This window comes from Megalobrama amblycephala, linkage group LG20 (assembly GCF_018812025.1).
Source record: "Megalobrama amblycephala isolate DHTTF-2021 linkage group LG20, ASM1881202v1, whole genome shotgun sequence".
Taxonomy (NCBI): domain Eukaryota; kingdom Metazoa; phylum Chordata; class Actinopteri; order Cypriniformes; family Xenocyprididae; genus Megalobrama; species Megalobrama amblycephala.
The window spans coordinates 15,585,917-15,603,199 of NC_063063.1; the positions used below are offsets into that span (position 1 = coordinate 15,585,917).

At 35.8% G+C, this 17,283-nt stretch overlaps 1 protein-coding gene across 11 annotated transcripts in view; it reads left to right on the forward strand.

Annotated features, from left to right (window-relative positions):
* Positions 1 to 682: 682 nt before the first annotated feature.
* The window catches only part of ablim2 (actin binding LIM protein family, member 2), a 77,893-nt gene continuing 61,292 nt past the window's right edge, over positions 683 to 17,283 (forward strand). For 5 of the 11 annotated variants that reach the window (XM_048171390.1, XM_048171394.1, XM_048171396.1 and 2 more), the window contains exon 1: positions 12,058 to 12,298. In XM_048171390.1, coding sequence (XP_048027347.1) covers positions 12,283 to 12,298 — 16 coding nt within the window. In that variant the 5' untranslated portion in view covers positions 12,058 to 12,282. Of the gene's footprint in view, positions 968 to 12,056; positions 12,299 to 17,283 lie in introns of those variants that run through there. The other 6 variants (XR_007182020.1, XM_048171392.1, XM_048171397.1 and 3 more) reach the window with 3 other exon arrangements.

Here is a 17,283-nt window from a genome sequence, read left to right on the forward strand (position 1 = left end):
CATTATTCATCTGCGCTGAGGGGCTGTGCCGATGCTCAACACGCGTAAAGATAATTGTGCAAATAACTGCAATTGCAGGTTTCGAACAGAGATGGCGACATAGGTAAAACTTACAGACTGCAGCTTTAAAGGGTTAGTTCACCCACCACTGAAAATGTAATTTATTGTCGTTCTACACCTATAAGACCTTTGTTCATCTTCAGGACACAAATTAAGATATGTTTGATTAAATCCGATGGCTCAGTGAGGCCTGCATCGCCAGCAATGGTATATTCACTTACAAAATAATACTCTAGATAAGGTTTGTCTAAGAAGTTGCTAGATTTGTCCCAAAACTTTTGAAAACAAAGTCTTAAAAGGGGCGATAAAGTCACTAAATCTAGTGACAAAATCCCTAAATCCCTGGGGAGCCCCAACGATTTCAGCACAAATATCAGGTGGGCACTTCTGAGTCATGGGATAATTCAAGGGGAAATCCTCTCACTATGTGGTGAGATATGCTTTAAAATTATGCCATTATTAATAATGATATACTGCTACAGTTAATCTCGTTGATTTTGTCTTCCGATAATCTGTCATTCTCGCACGAAACTCCATTTCCCAGACGCCCTCCGTTGCTACACGTAGTTGTCACAGTGCGGCTCGTGCAGGAATGGTGCTGAGGCAAATAGCCTACGCACGAGCGCATCACAGCCATACGGCAACACCCCGCTCGTGCATGCGCCCGCAACGCTGCGCACTACGTTTATTACCGATTCTACAGCATATACAACAACGACTTTTCTTCTGTCGCAGGTGCGAGGCGCTTATTTCGTGTCTTTTTATTACTTTCCACGTTGGCTCGAGCACTTGTGCACCGGGCGGTTGAAAGATGTACGGAGCACGCTGAATGCTCAGCCTTAATGAGGATCTAGAGACATACATGACATTGGACTCTGAAAAGGTCTGCGGACAACAATGAGCACCGGTGAGTGTGTTATGAGTGCATCACGTATACTAATCTCATTACTTCAAAGCCCGGAGATTTGTCTGTGTCTGTACGCGGTGTAGTCTGGTTCCACCCACCTTTCCACCAGCGCTCATTATGTTGCAGTGCAGCCTTGTTGTTGGGAAATGCGTAATGTGCTGCTGTCCAAGGTGTATGTAGGTTGTCTCTGCGTTTAACTGTGATGTGTAGCGTGTTTAATAAGGTCAAAGCACCTTCCTAGTGTTCTGCAGCTGGTGACAATGAACCCCTTTAAGTATAAGAACTATAATAATAAAATTATTTCTAAGGGTTTTATTAAGGTATTTGTTGCAATGGGTGTTTTTATTTATTTGGAGAAATCTGGCACTATAAAATAAAATATTTAATTTTTGTAAAGTCTAAAACATGCTTCTGTTCTATAATATTTTAGTAACAAAACAATTGGATTTAGTCCTGTGCATAGTCTTACCATATATTTTTATCCATTAAAGGTCAATTTTTAAGCTCCTTAGAAACTTTAAATACATTAACAGAAATACAGGAACAATACTTTTGATAGTAATGTAATAGAGCTACAGTGCTGTCATTCACTATGTGGTAGCTTAAGTTAACAGTGAGGGTGTCAAGCAGAATCTCTGGCAATTAGGATAATCCTCAAGATCTCAGGTATTCACTGATTTTGATGTCAAGGTGGTCAATACCTCTGACTTTAGTCAATATTTTCTGTAGCAGCAAGTGCGCTTTTTATGTGGAGAATTTTTATGTGTGCTGCGACCTCTGTCCTGCTCTCACCTGTTCATGAAGTGAAATGTTCTTCTGGAAAAGTACATTTGAACCAAATTGTGCATAATTTGGTTAATTATACGTTCTGTATAACCTTATTTTCAGGTCAGCATGACTTGTGCCCAAAATTCAACTCATGTGAAACTGACTGACGTAATAGCAGAGCACTAAATCATAACGGGAGAGACTTTGGAGTGAAGCTAGTACATTAGAGCTGCAGTTCTCAACTCGGTTTGCTTCAGGACTCAATTTATTTTTATATGGGACATCAAGTGCTGTTTCAACACTGTACCAGATTAATTTTTTACACAGAAATACATGTAAAACATGCACAATTCACAGCACAAAACACTGTGATTGGCACAGTCAAGGTTCCTTCACAGTTTGGAAAGGTATGGAAAAGTTGGAATTTGATTAGAGTAATTTCCAGGTCTGGATAAGTATGGGGGAAAAAGAGAACAGAGTATGGAAAAATATTTGTGTTTCCAGACTATTGCCCTTATTTACTTTTCTAAAGTATAAAAATGAAGAATTTCTGAAATAAATGTATCATACAAGCAGAGTGTTTTCATGGCAAAAGTTTAGTGATCATGTCAGAGGTGAATATATGCAGGTTTTAAAGCGTTATCACCACGAGAAAACCAATGACAAAAAAAGAAAATATTCAATTCAATTCACTTTTATTTGTATAGCGCTTTTCACGATACATGTCGTTTCAAAGCAGCTTTACAGAGAATGCATGTCAACAGAGAATGTAGTTAGCTAATAATGTCATAATTTAGGCAATTAATTTACAATCACTGTTAGCAGTTTAAAGGGTTAGTTCCCCCAAAAATGAAAATTCTGTCATTTATTACTCACCCTCATGCCATTCCACGCACATAAGACCTTCGTTAATCTTCAGAACACAAACTAAGATATTTTTGTTGAAATCCATTGGCTCCGTGAGGCCTGTATAGGGAGCAATGACATTTCCTCTCTCAAGATCCATAAAGGTACTAAAAACATATCTTAATCAGTTCATGTGAGTACAGTGGTTCAACCTTAATATTATAAAGCGATGAGAATATTTTTGGTGCGCCAAAAAAAAAAAAAAAATAACAACAAAAATATATAAATTTGTGTTCCAAAGATTAGCGAAGGTCTTACAGGTGTGGAACAACATCAGGGTGAGTGAAAAATAACAGAATTTTCATTTTTGGGTGAACAAACCCTTTAATTGAAGGTAGAAGCAATGATCTCCTGGAAATAATCAATTGCATATTAACATTAATTAGGATATATAGAAATTTGGGAATCCTGAGGTAAAACAAAAAGCAAATGGAGAATAATTAGCGTAGCTGCTGTTCATAACATTAAGCAAAGATAGTTATGTGCACTTGATCTGATATGAGATGCATTATGTGAATGCTTGGCTAAAGAGATGCGTCTTTAATATAGATTTAAACTGGGTGAGCGATAAAATAAAAATATATACAAATTACTACTATATACCAAATATAAAGTGAAAATAATGCTGTATAAAGCATTTGTTAAATATGGTCTGAAAATTCTTTTGGAGGGATGTTTGGAAATTTGAGTCTAAATTTAATTAGACTAATTTGAGTCAAATACATTTTAAAAATGGAAAATGTGTAGGAACCCTGGCAAGTGAACTATTTGGATATCTTATTTTAAAGGTGCCATAGAATGGAAAATTGAATTTATCTTGGCATAGTTGAATAACAAGAGTTCAGTACATGGAAATGACATACATTGAGTTTCAAACACCATTGTTTCCTCCTTCTTATGTAAATCTCATTTGTTTAAAAGACCTCCGAAGAACAGGTGAATCTCAACATAACACCGACTGTTATGTAACATTCGGGATCATTAATATGTACGCCCCCAATATTTGCATATGCCAGCTCATGTTCAAGGCATTAGACAAGGGCAGCCAGTATTAACGTCTGGATCTGTGCACAGCTGAATCATCAGACTTGGTAAGCAAGCAAGAACAATAGCGAAAAATGGCAGATGGAGCAATAATAACTGACATGATCCATGATAACATGATATTTTTAGTGATATTTGTAAATTGTCTTTCTAAATGTTTCGTTAGCATGTTGCTAATGTACTGTTAAATGTGGTTAAAGTTACCATTGTTTATTACTGTATTCACAGAGACGAGCCGTCGCTATTTTCATTTTTAAACACTTGCAGTCTGTATAATTCATAAACAACATTCTTTATAAATCTCTCCAACAGTGTAGCATTAGCCTTTAGTCACGGAGCACTATCAAACTCATTCATAATCAAATGTAAACATCCAAATAAATACTATACTCACATGATCCGATGCATGCATGCAGTATGCATGACGGACACTTTGTAAAGATCCATTTTGAGGGTTATATTAGCAGTGTGAACTTTGTTTATGCAATGTATAAAGAGTCGAGAGCTCGGGGGCGAGGAGCGCGAGCAATCAAAGGGGCAGCAGCCTAAATCGGCGCATTTCTAATGATGCCCCAAAATAGGCAGTTAAAAAAATTAATTAAAAAAATCTATGGGGTATTTTGAGCTGAAACTTCACAGACACATTCAGGGGACACCTTAGACTTATATTACATCTTGTAAAAAGGGCACCTTTAAAATAAAGTTTTTTGTATAGTTTCATTTGGTCATATCTTTTATATTGTGCATAGTTTTGGTTAGTATCTATCAAGTAACGGATTGATTTGCAACAAAATACAGAGTTTGATGCACGGCCTTTGTCATCGACATCAAAAGATTTTCTCCCGCTTAAAAAGTTGATAAACTTATTTATTTTGTTGTCCTAACCATGCATGATTGTATGGTTAGTTACACCTCTGTTAGGATATGCAGATTAAGATGTTTGTTTTTAAAATCCAAAGTTTTGTATTCTTTCCTTTGTCTAAGGTATTTAGTTGCAATTAAAAAGATTGTGGATTTTGGCTCTTTGAGGAGCTGATCAAGACTGGATGTAGGATTTTTACAGCTGTTGGAAGCAAACAGAGAAATAGCTGGTGATATCACTGCTGTACAGTAAGTCCCTGAGAAAGAGGCACTAGTAATTAGCCCTGAAATCTAGAGTGGGCCTGTGACATTTTCCTTGTCCTGGTTTTATTTGTACTGACTGTGAGAGGAATTGCCTACAGCTTATTCATCAAACACTAGCTTACGGTAGCGGCAAAATAAGAAGGCTCATTTTTCACATAATGTGGACGGTGTTTTCAGCTATTTAAGGTGCCGTTCTGACCTGCAGAAATCAGAAAGGAGACACAAATTGGATATCATATGTTTGAAAAGTGTGTTTGAAATATACACCCTTGCCTTCTGCATGAACCCTGCTGGTTTGTTAATTGAGCCTTGGTTGGATGCATGCTGGGAGAACGCCGTTTCACCATCAGCAGGTGTTTGGAGGGGCATTTCAAGAACAGGATCAGTGTATTTAATACACAAGTGCAGTATAACTCTTTTTTGTTTGTTTGTTTGTTTCCTCCATCACATTGGCTGCCATATTTGTCATTTGATGTGCACTAATGTTTTTAGACCATATTATACCACAAAGTACTTTTATGGAATATTTTGGACAAAATATTCCTACAAATGCCATGTTCATATCATAATGCATATAGCACATTTTCAATGCACTTAGTGTAAAATGTGGTTTTCCCATGTAAATAGATTTTTGTATTATAATTAACTGAAAATAATACATATCAGTAAGCTAATGTGGATGTATTTATACAGGAATTATTGAAGGGTGGTTTATTAGCCTGTTTTTAGACAAACCCTTTCTACAGTCAGACCATTAAGCATTTGATATGTGCTAATGACTTGATATTTGATACTGATGTTTGCTTTGAGCTGACTTTTTACTCAAAGGTAAGAGCTGTATTTGTTAAGACCAGTTATTTTGGCTTTCATGCAAAATTGGCTTCTATTTATCTATCGTACCCTAAAGGCATGCTGTCCAGAGATAAACTGCTGCCATTGTGACAGTGTTTGTGTATACGGGTATCTGTGTGCATATTCTGCTTAATTTTCTTCAAACGCTCCTAATAACAGGTTGCTTTGTTGTCACATGATTTTATGATTGTACCACAGCCTCTGCACATGCACAACAGTAATAAAACTCATATGATGCATTTTGATTTGAACATTTCCAATTATTTCAAGCTCTGCTGAATAAGGTACTGCTGAGTCAGTGTTCATGAACAGTTTGCATGACACCCCAGATGGAGCTTCATCTGGTTTCATCAAATTTTGTTGCCAGCTTGTTCATGAGATACTGAAACAATGTCAAACCACAGGCAATTTGCATGAATGTACTCATTCCTTCCTTTTGCACACTTTGAATATCTCTAAATATATCCTCGTCTGATCAAGCCTGCCTCTTATCCCAAAAGTCAAGCCAGAAACATAAAAATAATGGTTTGCAGCTTCTTTGGTTCAGCAGTCAAGCCATCTTGATATTAATCATAACAGTTTTCGTTTAATTGTACAGGGACGTTTTTGCTCTATTATCTTAAATTTGGGGGGGTTTTTGCTCATTTTGATGGCTTTTTTGTCCCAAGCCTGTGTTAATTTTTGTGATCCCTGTGTGTGCGTATTTTGTTGTTGATGTATCTTTGGCTTGGAACGGAATGTAACAGCAGAGTGTGATGATTCTCTACCCATCACCCCCTCTCATCCTGCCATGGAAACCAAAAGAGTGCTGAGGTTATGAGGACACATCCAGAATGTAGCATCCCTGTGCTAAACTGGATTTACTGGTGATCAGTGTTCTCAGCTCAGAAGCTGTAAATCAATAGAAAGGTAAATCAATTTCTAGGCTTTTTATCTGTTTTGGTTAAAATGTATACAACCCGAATTCCAGATTTGTTTTTAAAAAAATGTGAATAAAATGAAAACTAAAAGACTTTCAAATCACATGAGCCAATATTTTATTCACAATAGAACATAGATAACATAAATATTTAAACTGAGATATTTTACACTTTTATCCATAAGTGAGGTAATTTCAAATTTGATGCCTGCTACAGGTCTCAAAAAAGTTGGCACGGGGACAACAAATGGCTGAAAAAGCAAGTTTTTTGATAAGATTCAGCTGGGAGAACATCTAGCGACTGATTAAGTTAATTGATATCAGGTCTGTAACATGATTAGCTATAAAAGGGATGTCTTAGAGAGGCAGAGTCTCTCAGAAGTAAAGATGGGCAGAGCTGTGAAAGAGAGCATAAAAAGATTGTGGAATACTTTAAAAACAATGTTCCTCAACGTCAAATTGTAAAGACTTTTGCAAATCTCAAATCTACAGTGCATAACTTCATCAAAAGATTCAGAGAAACTGGAGAAATCTCTGCTTAAACGACAAGGCCGAAGACCTTTATTGGATGCCTGTGGTCTTCGGGCCCTCAGACGACACTGCATCACTCATCAGCATGATTGTGTCAATGACATTACTAAATGGGCCCAGGAATACTTCCAGAAACCACTGTCGGTAAACACAGTCCGCTGTTCCATCTGCAGATGCCAACTAAATCTCTATCATGCAAAAAGGAAGCCATATGTGCATATGGTCCAGAAGCGCCATCGTGTCCTGTGGGACAATAAAACAGGACAATCTCAAGCACTGAAAATGTCAAAAACTGTCAGTAATGGTGTTCAGTTCGAACCGGAGTCAGACAATGATTCCAACAGAGCCAGAGAATATATGCTGCATGGAGACAGAACAGATATAGTTTAGTTTAACTATGGATATAAATTATTTTGTCATCTTGCTTTTATCCACTATTAGCACAAACCTGTTGTTGCAGACCCCATCTGAATGATGGCCAAAACTTCACTGATGAGTTTTATGAAGTTTATTGTACATCACACAAAAGATGAAATGTCTTTACTCCAGAAAATCACTGTAAGAGCTGAATGAAACGCGCATTAAAGTGTGTGCTCTCACCTTCATTGCTGCTGTAACTAGTATTGCTCCGGGGACTATAAGCTAGATCACAAACTTTTGGTACTGATCTATCCTTGAGTAACCACTTTTTAGCAAAATCTGTGTTTTGTATTGTCCCTTTGCATTGACCCTCGTTCACAAAGCAGTCTGGAGTGAAATTATTTGTGCAGACATAAATTAATATAGGTATATTTTGGGGCGCATTACCTTCAAAAATTAATCCGCTGTGTCCTCGGTGCCTCAGATTTTGGGAGAAAATTAAGACTCCTATGTTCACTCTTACATCCAGCAACAGAACACCGGGATTGCTTACAAGACATTGTTGTCAGAAAAGCTGCTCGAGCATGGAGAAAATGGTGTCAGACTGCCCAGAGAATCAAAACAGCATGTTTAATGAGACTGCTTTGGTTTAATGGGGATTTAAAAAGTGGTGGATTTTTATCATCATAGGGTGGTTGTGTTCACACACTGCCAACACACATGTCCAAACACCATGTAAAAGTGTATTTTGCATCATAGGTGGCCTTTAAGTCGATATCATACTAACAAGAAACTTATTATTCTAACCACAGATTGAGAGCTGTAGTTCCAACCACACAAGTTTGTGATGCTGTTTGCACGTTCTTTGGAACAATGGTTTCAGAAAACACTGAATTGTTGAACTATATTGATAACGAAACTTGCGATCATAGTTGGCTAAAGATTTTTTGGAAAATGCACCCCTGGTCGATTTAGCAATGTTTTGAAAATGCCACAGTGCCTTTTCGGTGAAATCAACCTACAGTGAAAAAGACAGTGCTTTGAAACTATTTTCACTGAGAAATTTCTGTTAAGTTTCACAAATAATTACAAAGAAACGACAAGGAACACATTTAATTAAACATGAAATTCTAAAGTAGAAAAACTGCAATTTTCTTGTAAAACCTACAGCAATGTATATATATATATATATATATATATATATATATATATATATATATATATATATTAGTTTTACAGAATGGCTTTGTTACAGTTGTCTTCATAGATTTCCTTAATCTAATGTATGTTCTCACCCATAGCTGCATGTGTTGCTGAGATTTGACACCTGAGCACCACTGCTGTGCTTTAGAGGAGTCTCAGGTTACGTGGAGAGAGTAAAGGACCTCAGTAAATTATTCATAACTTGAATCTTAAGGGTGTCTGAGTTGGAGTGAGCAACGTACATCTCCATCCCCGTTTCTCCCTCCCTCTCTCTCTGTTATCTCTCTCTGTCTGTGGCCCCTGTTACTCTCTCCATTAGCTCAGGCAAAGAAGATATAGAATGAAGTTGAAGTGAAAGTGCTGAAGGACTTTTAAATGAAGATCAAAGTGTAGAGAGAGAATTTGAGCTCCTTTTTTTTTTTGTTTTTTTGTTTTTTTTGACAGTGGCAGTGTTCGTGTGGGTGTGAATGTGTGTGTTGTTTTTTTGTACCCTGATGAAGTGCAGGGCAGGCTGTGCTTTGTCAGCTTTCTGTACAATGTCACCTACAGACAATGAATTTGTTTACATGTGCACCAATAATGTGATTATTTTCAATAATCAGTGTAAGAACCTAATCGCATTAAGATGTTTACATGACCCAAGCAGACCTCTTCACTCCTGTTTACATGCAATTTTAATTATTCTGATTATTCACTAAGATTTGTGGTTATTTTTTTTTTACCACAATTATTCATATACCCCATTGCACAGCATAAATGATGAACTCACATTCATAGGTGTGTTACTCGCCACTGTTTCATGTGCAAAACGCATTTTAATGGACATATTGGATTTTTTTAGTTGACACCTAAAAATGTCTTCATTTTTGGTTTCGACCACTATACTGCATTATATTTATGTCATGCAACGTTGTCAACATAAACTTTCTTCAGCACCCCAGAAAAGTGATGTCTTACTTACGTTCTTTACTAATTTGCACATGACAAAAAAACAAAGTCATCTGTGTACATCAAAAGCATATACGCACTTTGGTCACAGTGGAATAGATGCGATTAAAGTGTTTAATGTGATTAAAACTGGCATACACCACATATTTTGGTTACTAATATGATTTTAAGCTTAATCACATCAATTTGTTTGATGTATTATATTATGTATTAGTTTAATTGCATTATCACCTAAATTTCATTATAATCATGAGGGTGCATGTAAATATAGTCCATGTAAGTTTTATAATTAGTACAGGATGGTTGGTGAGTAATGTATTTTCAGGATGGAGGCAAAACATATTTTCTACAAAAAGCATGTACAGTAGAAATTGTAATGAATAGTGATTGACCAAATATTTTAGATAATGGAAACAAAGCAGGTTTACAATACATATTGTATTTTTATTTATGGACCAGACGATTAGGCTGTTATCCCAAAGCTGATTTATATATATATATATATATATATATATATATATATATATATATATATATTATATATTTTTGTAAATATATATTATATTCATTAAATGTTTAATTCCTGTATATAAGTGATTAATTTTATTTTTTATATTTATTTTTTTATATTTTATTATATTTATATTTTATTAATTTATTTTACATATAATTGTTTTCTTTTTTATTTTAAATAGTTTGATTCCTTTTTTAAAATTCCTCTATTGAGATGAGGTATACATGTAATATTTTTATTATCTTATTTTATTTTATTTTATTATTTTATTGTATTGTTAACTGGCCCATTTATAGATCTAAATTAGTCAGTCAGCATAATAATACAGTATTTGGGAGCAATTGGAGAGATATTTATGAAGATACTTTTAAAAATATTATTTACATAAATATATCCAGAAGAGGTCTGTAGATTTGGTTGGGCATCCTTAACAATTTAAGTGATTTTGTTGGTTGCCAACTCTTCTGCCTCTGACTATCCTGCTGTCTCTATTGATCCAGTTGGTGAATAGCCTGAAAATATCCTATAATATGTGCAAGCATAATTGTGAAAGAATATGTCACTACATGAAGAAAATGTCATGTCAAAACTTTAAAAATAAATCATCTTGACGGACAGAAAAATAAGCACAGTTCGATTTACATGTTCTCTATCTTGGCAAATCATACAAAGGAAATTATGTAATGTGTTTTCTTTGAAGGAGCTTGGCTCTCTCTCTCTCTCTCTCTCTCTCTTTTTTTTTCTCTTTTCCCATCTTTCACCTTAGAACAATGCCTCTTTCATTAATTTTTTTCCATGGATTGCCAGCCCAGATTTTAAGTAGTGTAACAAGCATTTTTAATAGTGATTACAGAAACTGAAACCAAATTCTTATGGCAGCAAATTAGCACAGCAAAAAAAAAAATAAAAAAAAAAAAAAACCATAATTACTTGTTTGGTCTTCCAATTAGTGTGAATATTCAACTTTGTTAAAATGAAAATCCATGAAGAAGAGAAAAACATTTTGCACTCAATTCTAGTGAAGTATGTACCAATGTGAGAAAGTGCTGGAAATTTAAATAGCCACTGCCTTTTTTTTTTTTTTTTTTTGCAAACCCCCCCTGACAGGTGCTAGCTGGTCATTCACAAGCCTGATCATTATTCAAGACTTATAGAGGACATGTGAGAGAGTGAGATAGCAGAATGACATTGACTCATGCTCTGTGATTAGACATCAAAGACTGAACTGTGTACAGAGACAGATCTGGAGTGTGAGTGAAAGCTCTTCTGAGCTGGAAAAGATTTGCGCCCCTCTGACCTCATAAATTCGTTAATTAAACAGACCGGGTGTGCGAAAAGTTCTGCGGTTCATAAATGCCTGTCTTCATATTTCAGAACTTTCATTAGAGCAACTATTCAAGTGTGGTCTTGCTAATGGAGCACTGATGATATCTCAGATATCTGTTGTTACAGGCATCTAATCTATCATAATACAGTCCTTTTTTCGATGAAAAGCGAATTCAACATGACAAGGTCATTTAAGGTATGATCTTGTTTGCAAAGATAAGTAGTAATAATAAGCAAGTTGCAAGTTCAATCACTGACTAAATACTGAAAGTTTATATATATATATATATATATATATATATATATATATATATATATATATATATATATAAACACACAAACATTTAATATATTAGGTGTTTCCAGCAAAAGGAAAATGGTTTTCCAAGTTCATGCATTGGTTAGGAGCCTAAAGTGGAGACCTTTAAATGTAGCTTGATATCAGGTTGTTTCATACTGTTTTCCCAACTGGGCTGAATGATAGTCCAGCTGCGTACCTCACACAGAGAATATACGGTGAACGCCCTCAGATATTTGGGAAGGGGTGTCATGTTTTTGAACGAGAAGCTTCTATTTATAATGGATTGCTTCAATAGCTCGAGTGTGTGCGCTGTCAGGCGGTGAAGCGGGAATCATATGACCTGCGTTCATTCCTGTAGTATCTCTGTGACACGCGCTGCGTGAAGCGCATTTCTCCGGTGCTCGCGAGAAGAGCTCAGCATGTACCACACCGCTGCGCTCCACTGAAATACTGACGGATATTTATTTAAACAGCGTCTCATTTTCATATTTACAGAATAGACGTGATTACGTGAGACGATGCCTGAAGAAAAAGGTAATGTTGCGTTTTGACGCTCTGGTCATATATTTTATTAGCCTATTTCAGATGACGGTTGCACCTCTTTGTCAGTGGGAACCTGTGTCATTGATGCGATATGTTGACTTCATTGTAGTAATATCGAAGCATGATAGCGTATTCTAATATTATGATATTCAGTCTGTTCGTCATCATTAGCCTATGACACAGAATTTTGAGCTTGAAGATTGACATTTTCAGAAGCATTCAGTACAACAGCTGAGAATTCATGATGCATTTTGTGACAATTAGCTAATGGTAATGTATGGTTGTTGTTATTATATATATATATATATATATATATATATATATATATATATATATATATATATATATATATAGTATGGTTATTCAACAAATGTATCGTATGGTTCTGCAAAAAAAAAGAAAAAAAAAAGAAAAAAGAGTTGCCTATTAAAACAACAATAATAACAACAGCCCACCTAGAGAATATGCATGTCTTTGGCAGAAGGACATGCTGTTGCACTCCAAGAGCTCAGATTCAATCTGGACTCCTTGGACAGCAGTCTAGAGATGTTTTGTGTGTGTGTGTGTGTGTGTGTGTGTGTGTGTGTGTGTGTGTGCGCGTTTTTGTGATTTATGAGAACACAAATTTGTATAATGACATGGGTATTACACTGGTATTACGACGTAAACATGAAATATGAGGACATTTCATGAGTCCTCATATTTAAAATAGCTTTAAAAACATACTAGACAATGTTTTATTAAAAATGTAAAAATGCAGACTGTTTTCTGTGATGTGTATAGGGTAGGGGGATAGAATGTACAGTTTGTACAGTATAAAAACCATTACGCCTATGGAATGTCCTCACATTGATAGCAAAACAAACCTGTGTGTGAGCGAAAGAGAGAGAGAAGGAGGGTGAGAATATAGAGGAGGGGAAAGACATAGGCCTACTGACATGCTGATTTTTTTGAGTGGCAATTAAAGAGCACTTGATTGTTATTAGAGATTTGCAAGTCTAGTACTATGAGGCTGAATAGCCAGGTTTTATTTTGATTGTCATATTTAGACACTACAATTATGTCTGAATCAGAAAGTAGGCAGTTAATTGCTTTTGAATAAGCTCAATGTGCATTAAAGTTGTTTGCGTGCAAAAATGATTGATGAATTTTATGTGAATAAGAGTTGAGACGGTTGATGATGACGATATCTACAGAAACTTGTTGGCTGATGACTAATTGATTTCGAGTGAATACAGCATGTGACATAGGTTAATACAAATTATGTAATCCAATATATTTTTAAATATTCTCAAAATGTTGAAAACAGGAATTGTGCATTATCCAGTGTCAAGGCTGACTTTGTAACAGAGAAGCAGGTACAGTTTAAGCCGATAATCTAAAATGACCAAATAATTGTCTAATTCATTGCCAGGTCAGTATATCAGTCTATAACTTGTTGCAACCTGTGAAGGGATTTCTGTGTGAGTGTGGCCATCACAGGGACAGAAAGGCAGTATTGGCATCTGCCACTTTGAGATTACAAAGCAACTACTCTTAACTGCTGGATAGGTCTTACTGTCACACTTTCACAAGGGCAAACACATCCAAGTCATGATATAACTGTTGGAAGAGTCTCAGCAGCTGCAGAAATACCCATAGTGCTGACTGTGGTGACGGTAAACAAACTCTCTTCCTCTGCTCCGCCTTTTCTCTAAACAGATCTGGAAGAAAGACGGAGAAACGAAATATGACAGGTAGTTGTTTTCTTTGCAGATTTCAATTGGATTTTGATTTCTGCAACATTTAATGGTGCCTCAGAGGTACCTTTGTTTCATGTGTCCTTGTGAAATTGGGAGATCAATGTAAGTGCACAAATCTGTGGCATTGAGTCTTGGATGTTTATCTTGCTTTTTCACTACCACCAAGAGTGAGACTTGGATTAAGTGCTTAAAATCCATTACCGTGGTTCCTGTTGTAGTCCTCCCAGGCAGAAAGCTGCTAAAATGGAGTTGCCTCAAAATGGGCACTCTATGCTTACGATCGTGTAATTTGCTTTAAAATCCTTTAATCATCCTGCCGTATCAGAGGATCATCCTCACACACACAGCTGCAAGCCTTGTGGATGAATTAGTGCTTTAAGTTTCTTGTAGATTTAAGCATCTCTTGAAATATTTGCTGGGACTTCAAATTCTTTTAATTTCTTTGGATTTTTTCTCACCACCGCACAGCGAGCTGAAAATTAAGGGAGTCTACAGCTGCATAGTGATGCATGTACTTGTCTGTTGAATTCCAAGTTAAGCTTTCACAACACTTGTTGTTTTGTACAATATTTTTATAAGGGATGCATTGTATATCAGTATTGTATCAGCGGTATTAGGTATTTATTTGTGCTTGCTCATTTCCACTATTTTAACATTTAGATGACCTTTGCTGTCATCTTTATCTATTCTTAACTTTTACTGTCTCATTTGTATCTCTCTCTATATTCATCTCTCTTGCTGTCTGTATACATGCACAGCCTATAACCTTTTAACATTTAAAGGGTTAGTTCACCCCAAAATGAAAATTCTGTCATTAATTACTCACCCTCATGGTCGTTATAAACCTGTAAGACTTTCGTTCATCTTCAGAAAATCTTCATATGTGGTTTCCCAATGATGAGATTGGAACGACATAAGGGTGAGTAATTAATGACAGAATTTTCATTTTGGGGTGAACTAACCCTTTAAGACTTATCTTTCACCATTCGGTCACATTGAGGTCAAGACGTGACTTAATATGATTTCATGAGCCTGTGCACTTCAGTGGGAGTGAATGAGGTAAAGGTGCACATGCACATGATATTTGAAGTATGGAGGTCTTATATAACTATTGACTTATACTGTAAATTAAATTATGCTGCAGTGCAAAGAGGGTAATATGATGAATGCTCTAGGCATTCAAAGGCTTTCTATTGTACAGTCTAACCCCAAAACCCACAATTGCATTTGCAAAATAAGGCAAACTATGAGTGATTTTGCCTAAGTGAATGGCAGAGGGATTCTGCGGTGGATATCTGAGCCTTTCAAACAGACATGCCAGCCATGCACATGGACCTCAAGCAGAATGTAGCAGGGCATGATGGAATCCCCACGATGCTCTATTTATGGAGAACCTGCTTAAAGATGGATGACTCTCTGTGTAAACGAGCAAGTCTGTGAAAAGTATGGTGCGTGTGTTTAGGGACATGTGGAACAAACTCCTCCCTTTTGCTGACCTTTAGCTGGTTGTGCTTACAGAGGTTTTCATGATATATGATGTGGACATCTGAAGCATGCAGATCAGTGTATAACAGAGCGGGGTGTGACAGTGATAGGGATCTTACTACTGCAGTATGGATTCATGCCTTTATTCCTTTAATCACAGATCTTTGGCTCAGGTTGAAAGGAATCAGAGACTCTGAAAACTCTGGATTGTTTTTGTACTGTAATTCATGAGAGCTGGATAGTGATCCACCCTGACTTATCGAGTTCTTATCAGAGAAGATGTGGTTAGGTGTATACGTTTTCTCCCTTTATTGTGGTTTGCTAGTTTATTGAAGTCTTGTGCTGGCTGGCACCACAATCCTCTATCTGCACCATATAGTATATGGGCTTTTCACAGATATTGTGACTTGAAAGCTAAAGCAATAGTGCACTCTTTCTTCTGCAGAACAAATAAGAGTATTTTGAAAAATGTCTGTTTCTATTTTTTTTTTTTTTTTTTTTTGTACATAGAATGAAAGTCAATAGTTTGGACCTCAACATTCTTCACAACATTCTTCAAGATAATTGACTGGTTGACAATCTCTTCATCATTTGTGTTTGTGGTCACTGTTTAAATGTTTAACTTCTTTCCAGATGCTGAAATTAAACACCATGTTCTGGTAGGTAGAAAGCACATGAATGTTAAATGAGGTAACCTTTGAGACAGTTTTTGATTGGCTGTTTGTTGCTGTAACATTTAACTTCCTTTCAAATAGTGTAAAATGTTGCTTTATCTAGTGTTATTTTAGCATTATTTTACAATTATAGTATTTATGAATATTTTGAATAAGCTTTTATTTTTATATTTTTAGTTTTCTTTTAGTATTTTAGTTGAAGTTTTAGTAATTGAGTTATGTGTTTTTGTCATTTTTATTATTTTTGAATTAAAAAAAATCTATTTAGCTTTAATTTTTATTTCAGTTTTAATTTTAGTAATTTTAGTACTTCAGCTTAAACATACAGTGGGTACGGAAAGTATTCAGACCCCCTTAAATTTTTCACTCTTTGTTATATTGCAGCCATTTGCTAAAATCATTTAAGTTCATTTTTTTCCTCATTAACACTCTGAGGTCTAAAAACGCGCCGGCGCGTTTTGCAGGTTTTTTTTCACATTGCAGCAAAACAGACTTAAAATACTCCGTCATTTTTGTCATAGAAACATAAGTAATACATCAATTGAAACTATAGAATATCTCCTTTTATTTGTATACACTCAGAGTAAAAACAAAATGTTGTGCTTTTTGTAAAATAAAGAAAACTAACATGATGCGTGATCTCTCATCTCCCTCTGAACGAAGTCCAATCTGATAGTTCTCAGAAAATGAAGTGTAACTTAGTGAATACTAATCACAAAAAATTCATACTTATGTCTAACAAAACGTTGAAATGTCAGGTTTTAAATCGTGCAAGTCAAATCGAAAACAAACATTCTGCGTTTATGTAATCTGTATGAAAAGAGAGCCATGTCAGAAGTCCGTGATTCAGCTCATTACCCACTAATGCGGCCACACCCACGGAGCCAGCGCTATTCACAGGCAAATTCAGAGACAACACATGCATTCATCATCTCAATCGTGTATTTATTGCCTTGAAAATTGTTTATCTGGATGAAAAAGCCATGGTTAGCGATCTCTGGAAGACATTCAGTAAATTCCTGTTTGTTTTCTTCTATTGATAAGTTTTAAGTGAGTTTTTGTTTCTTTAGCGCCC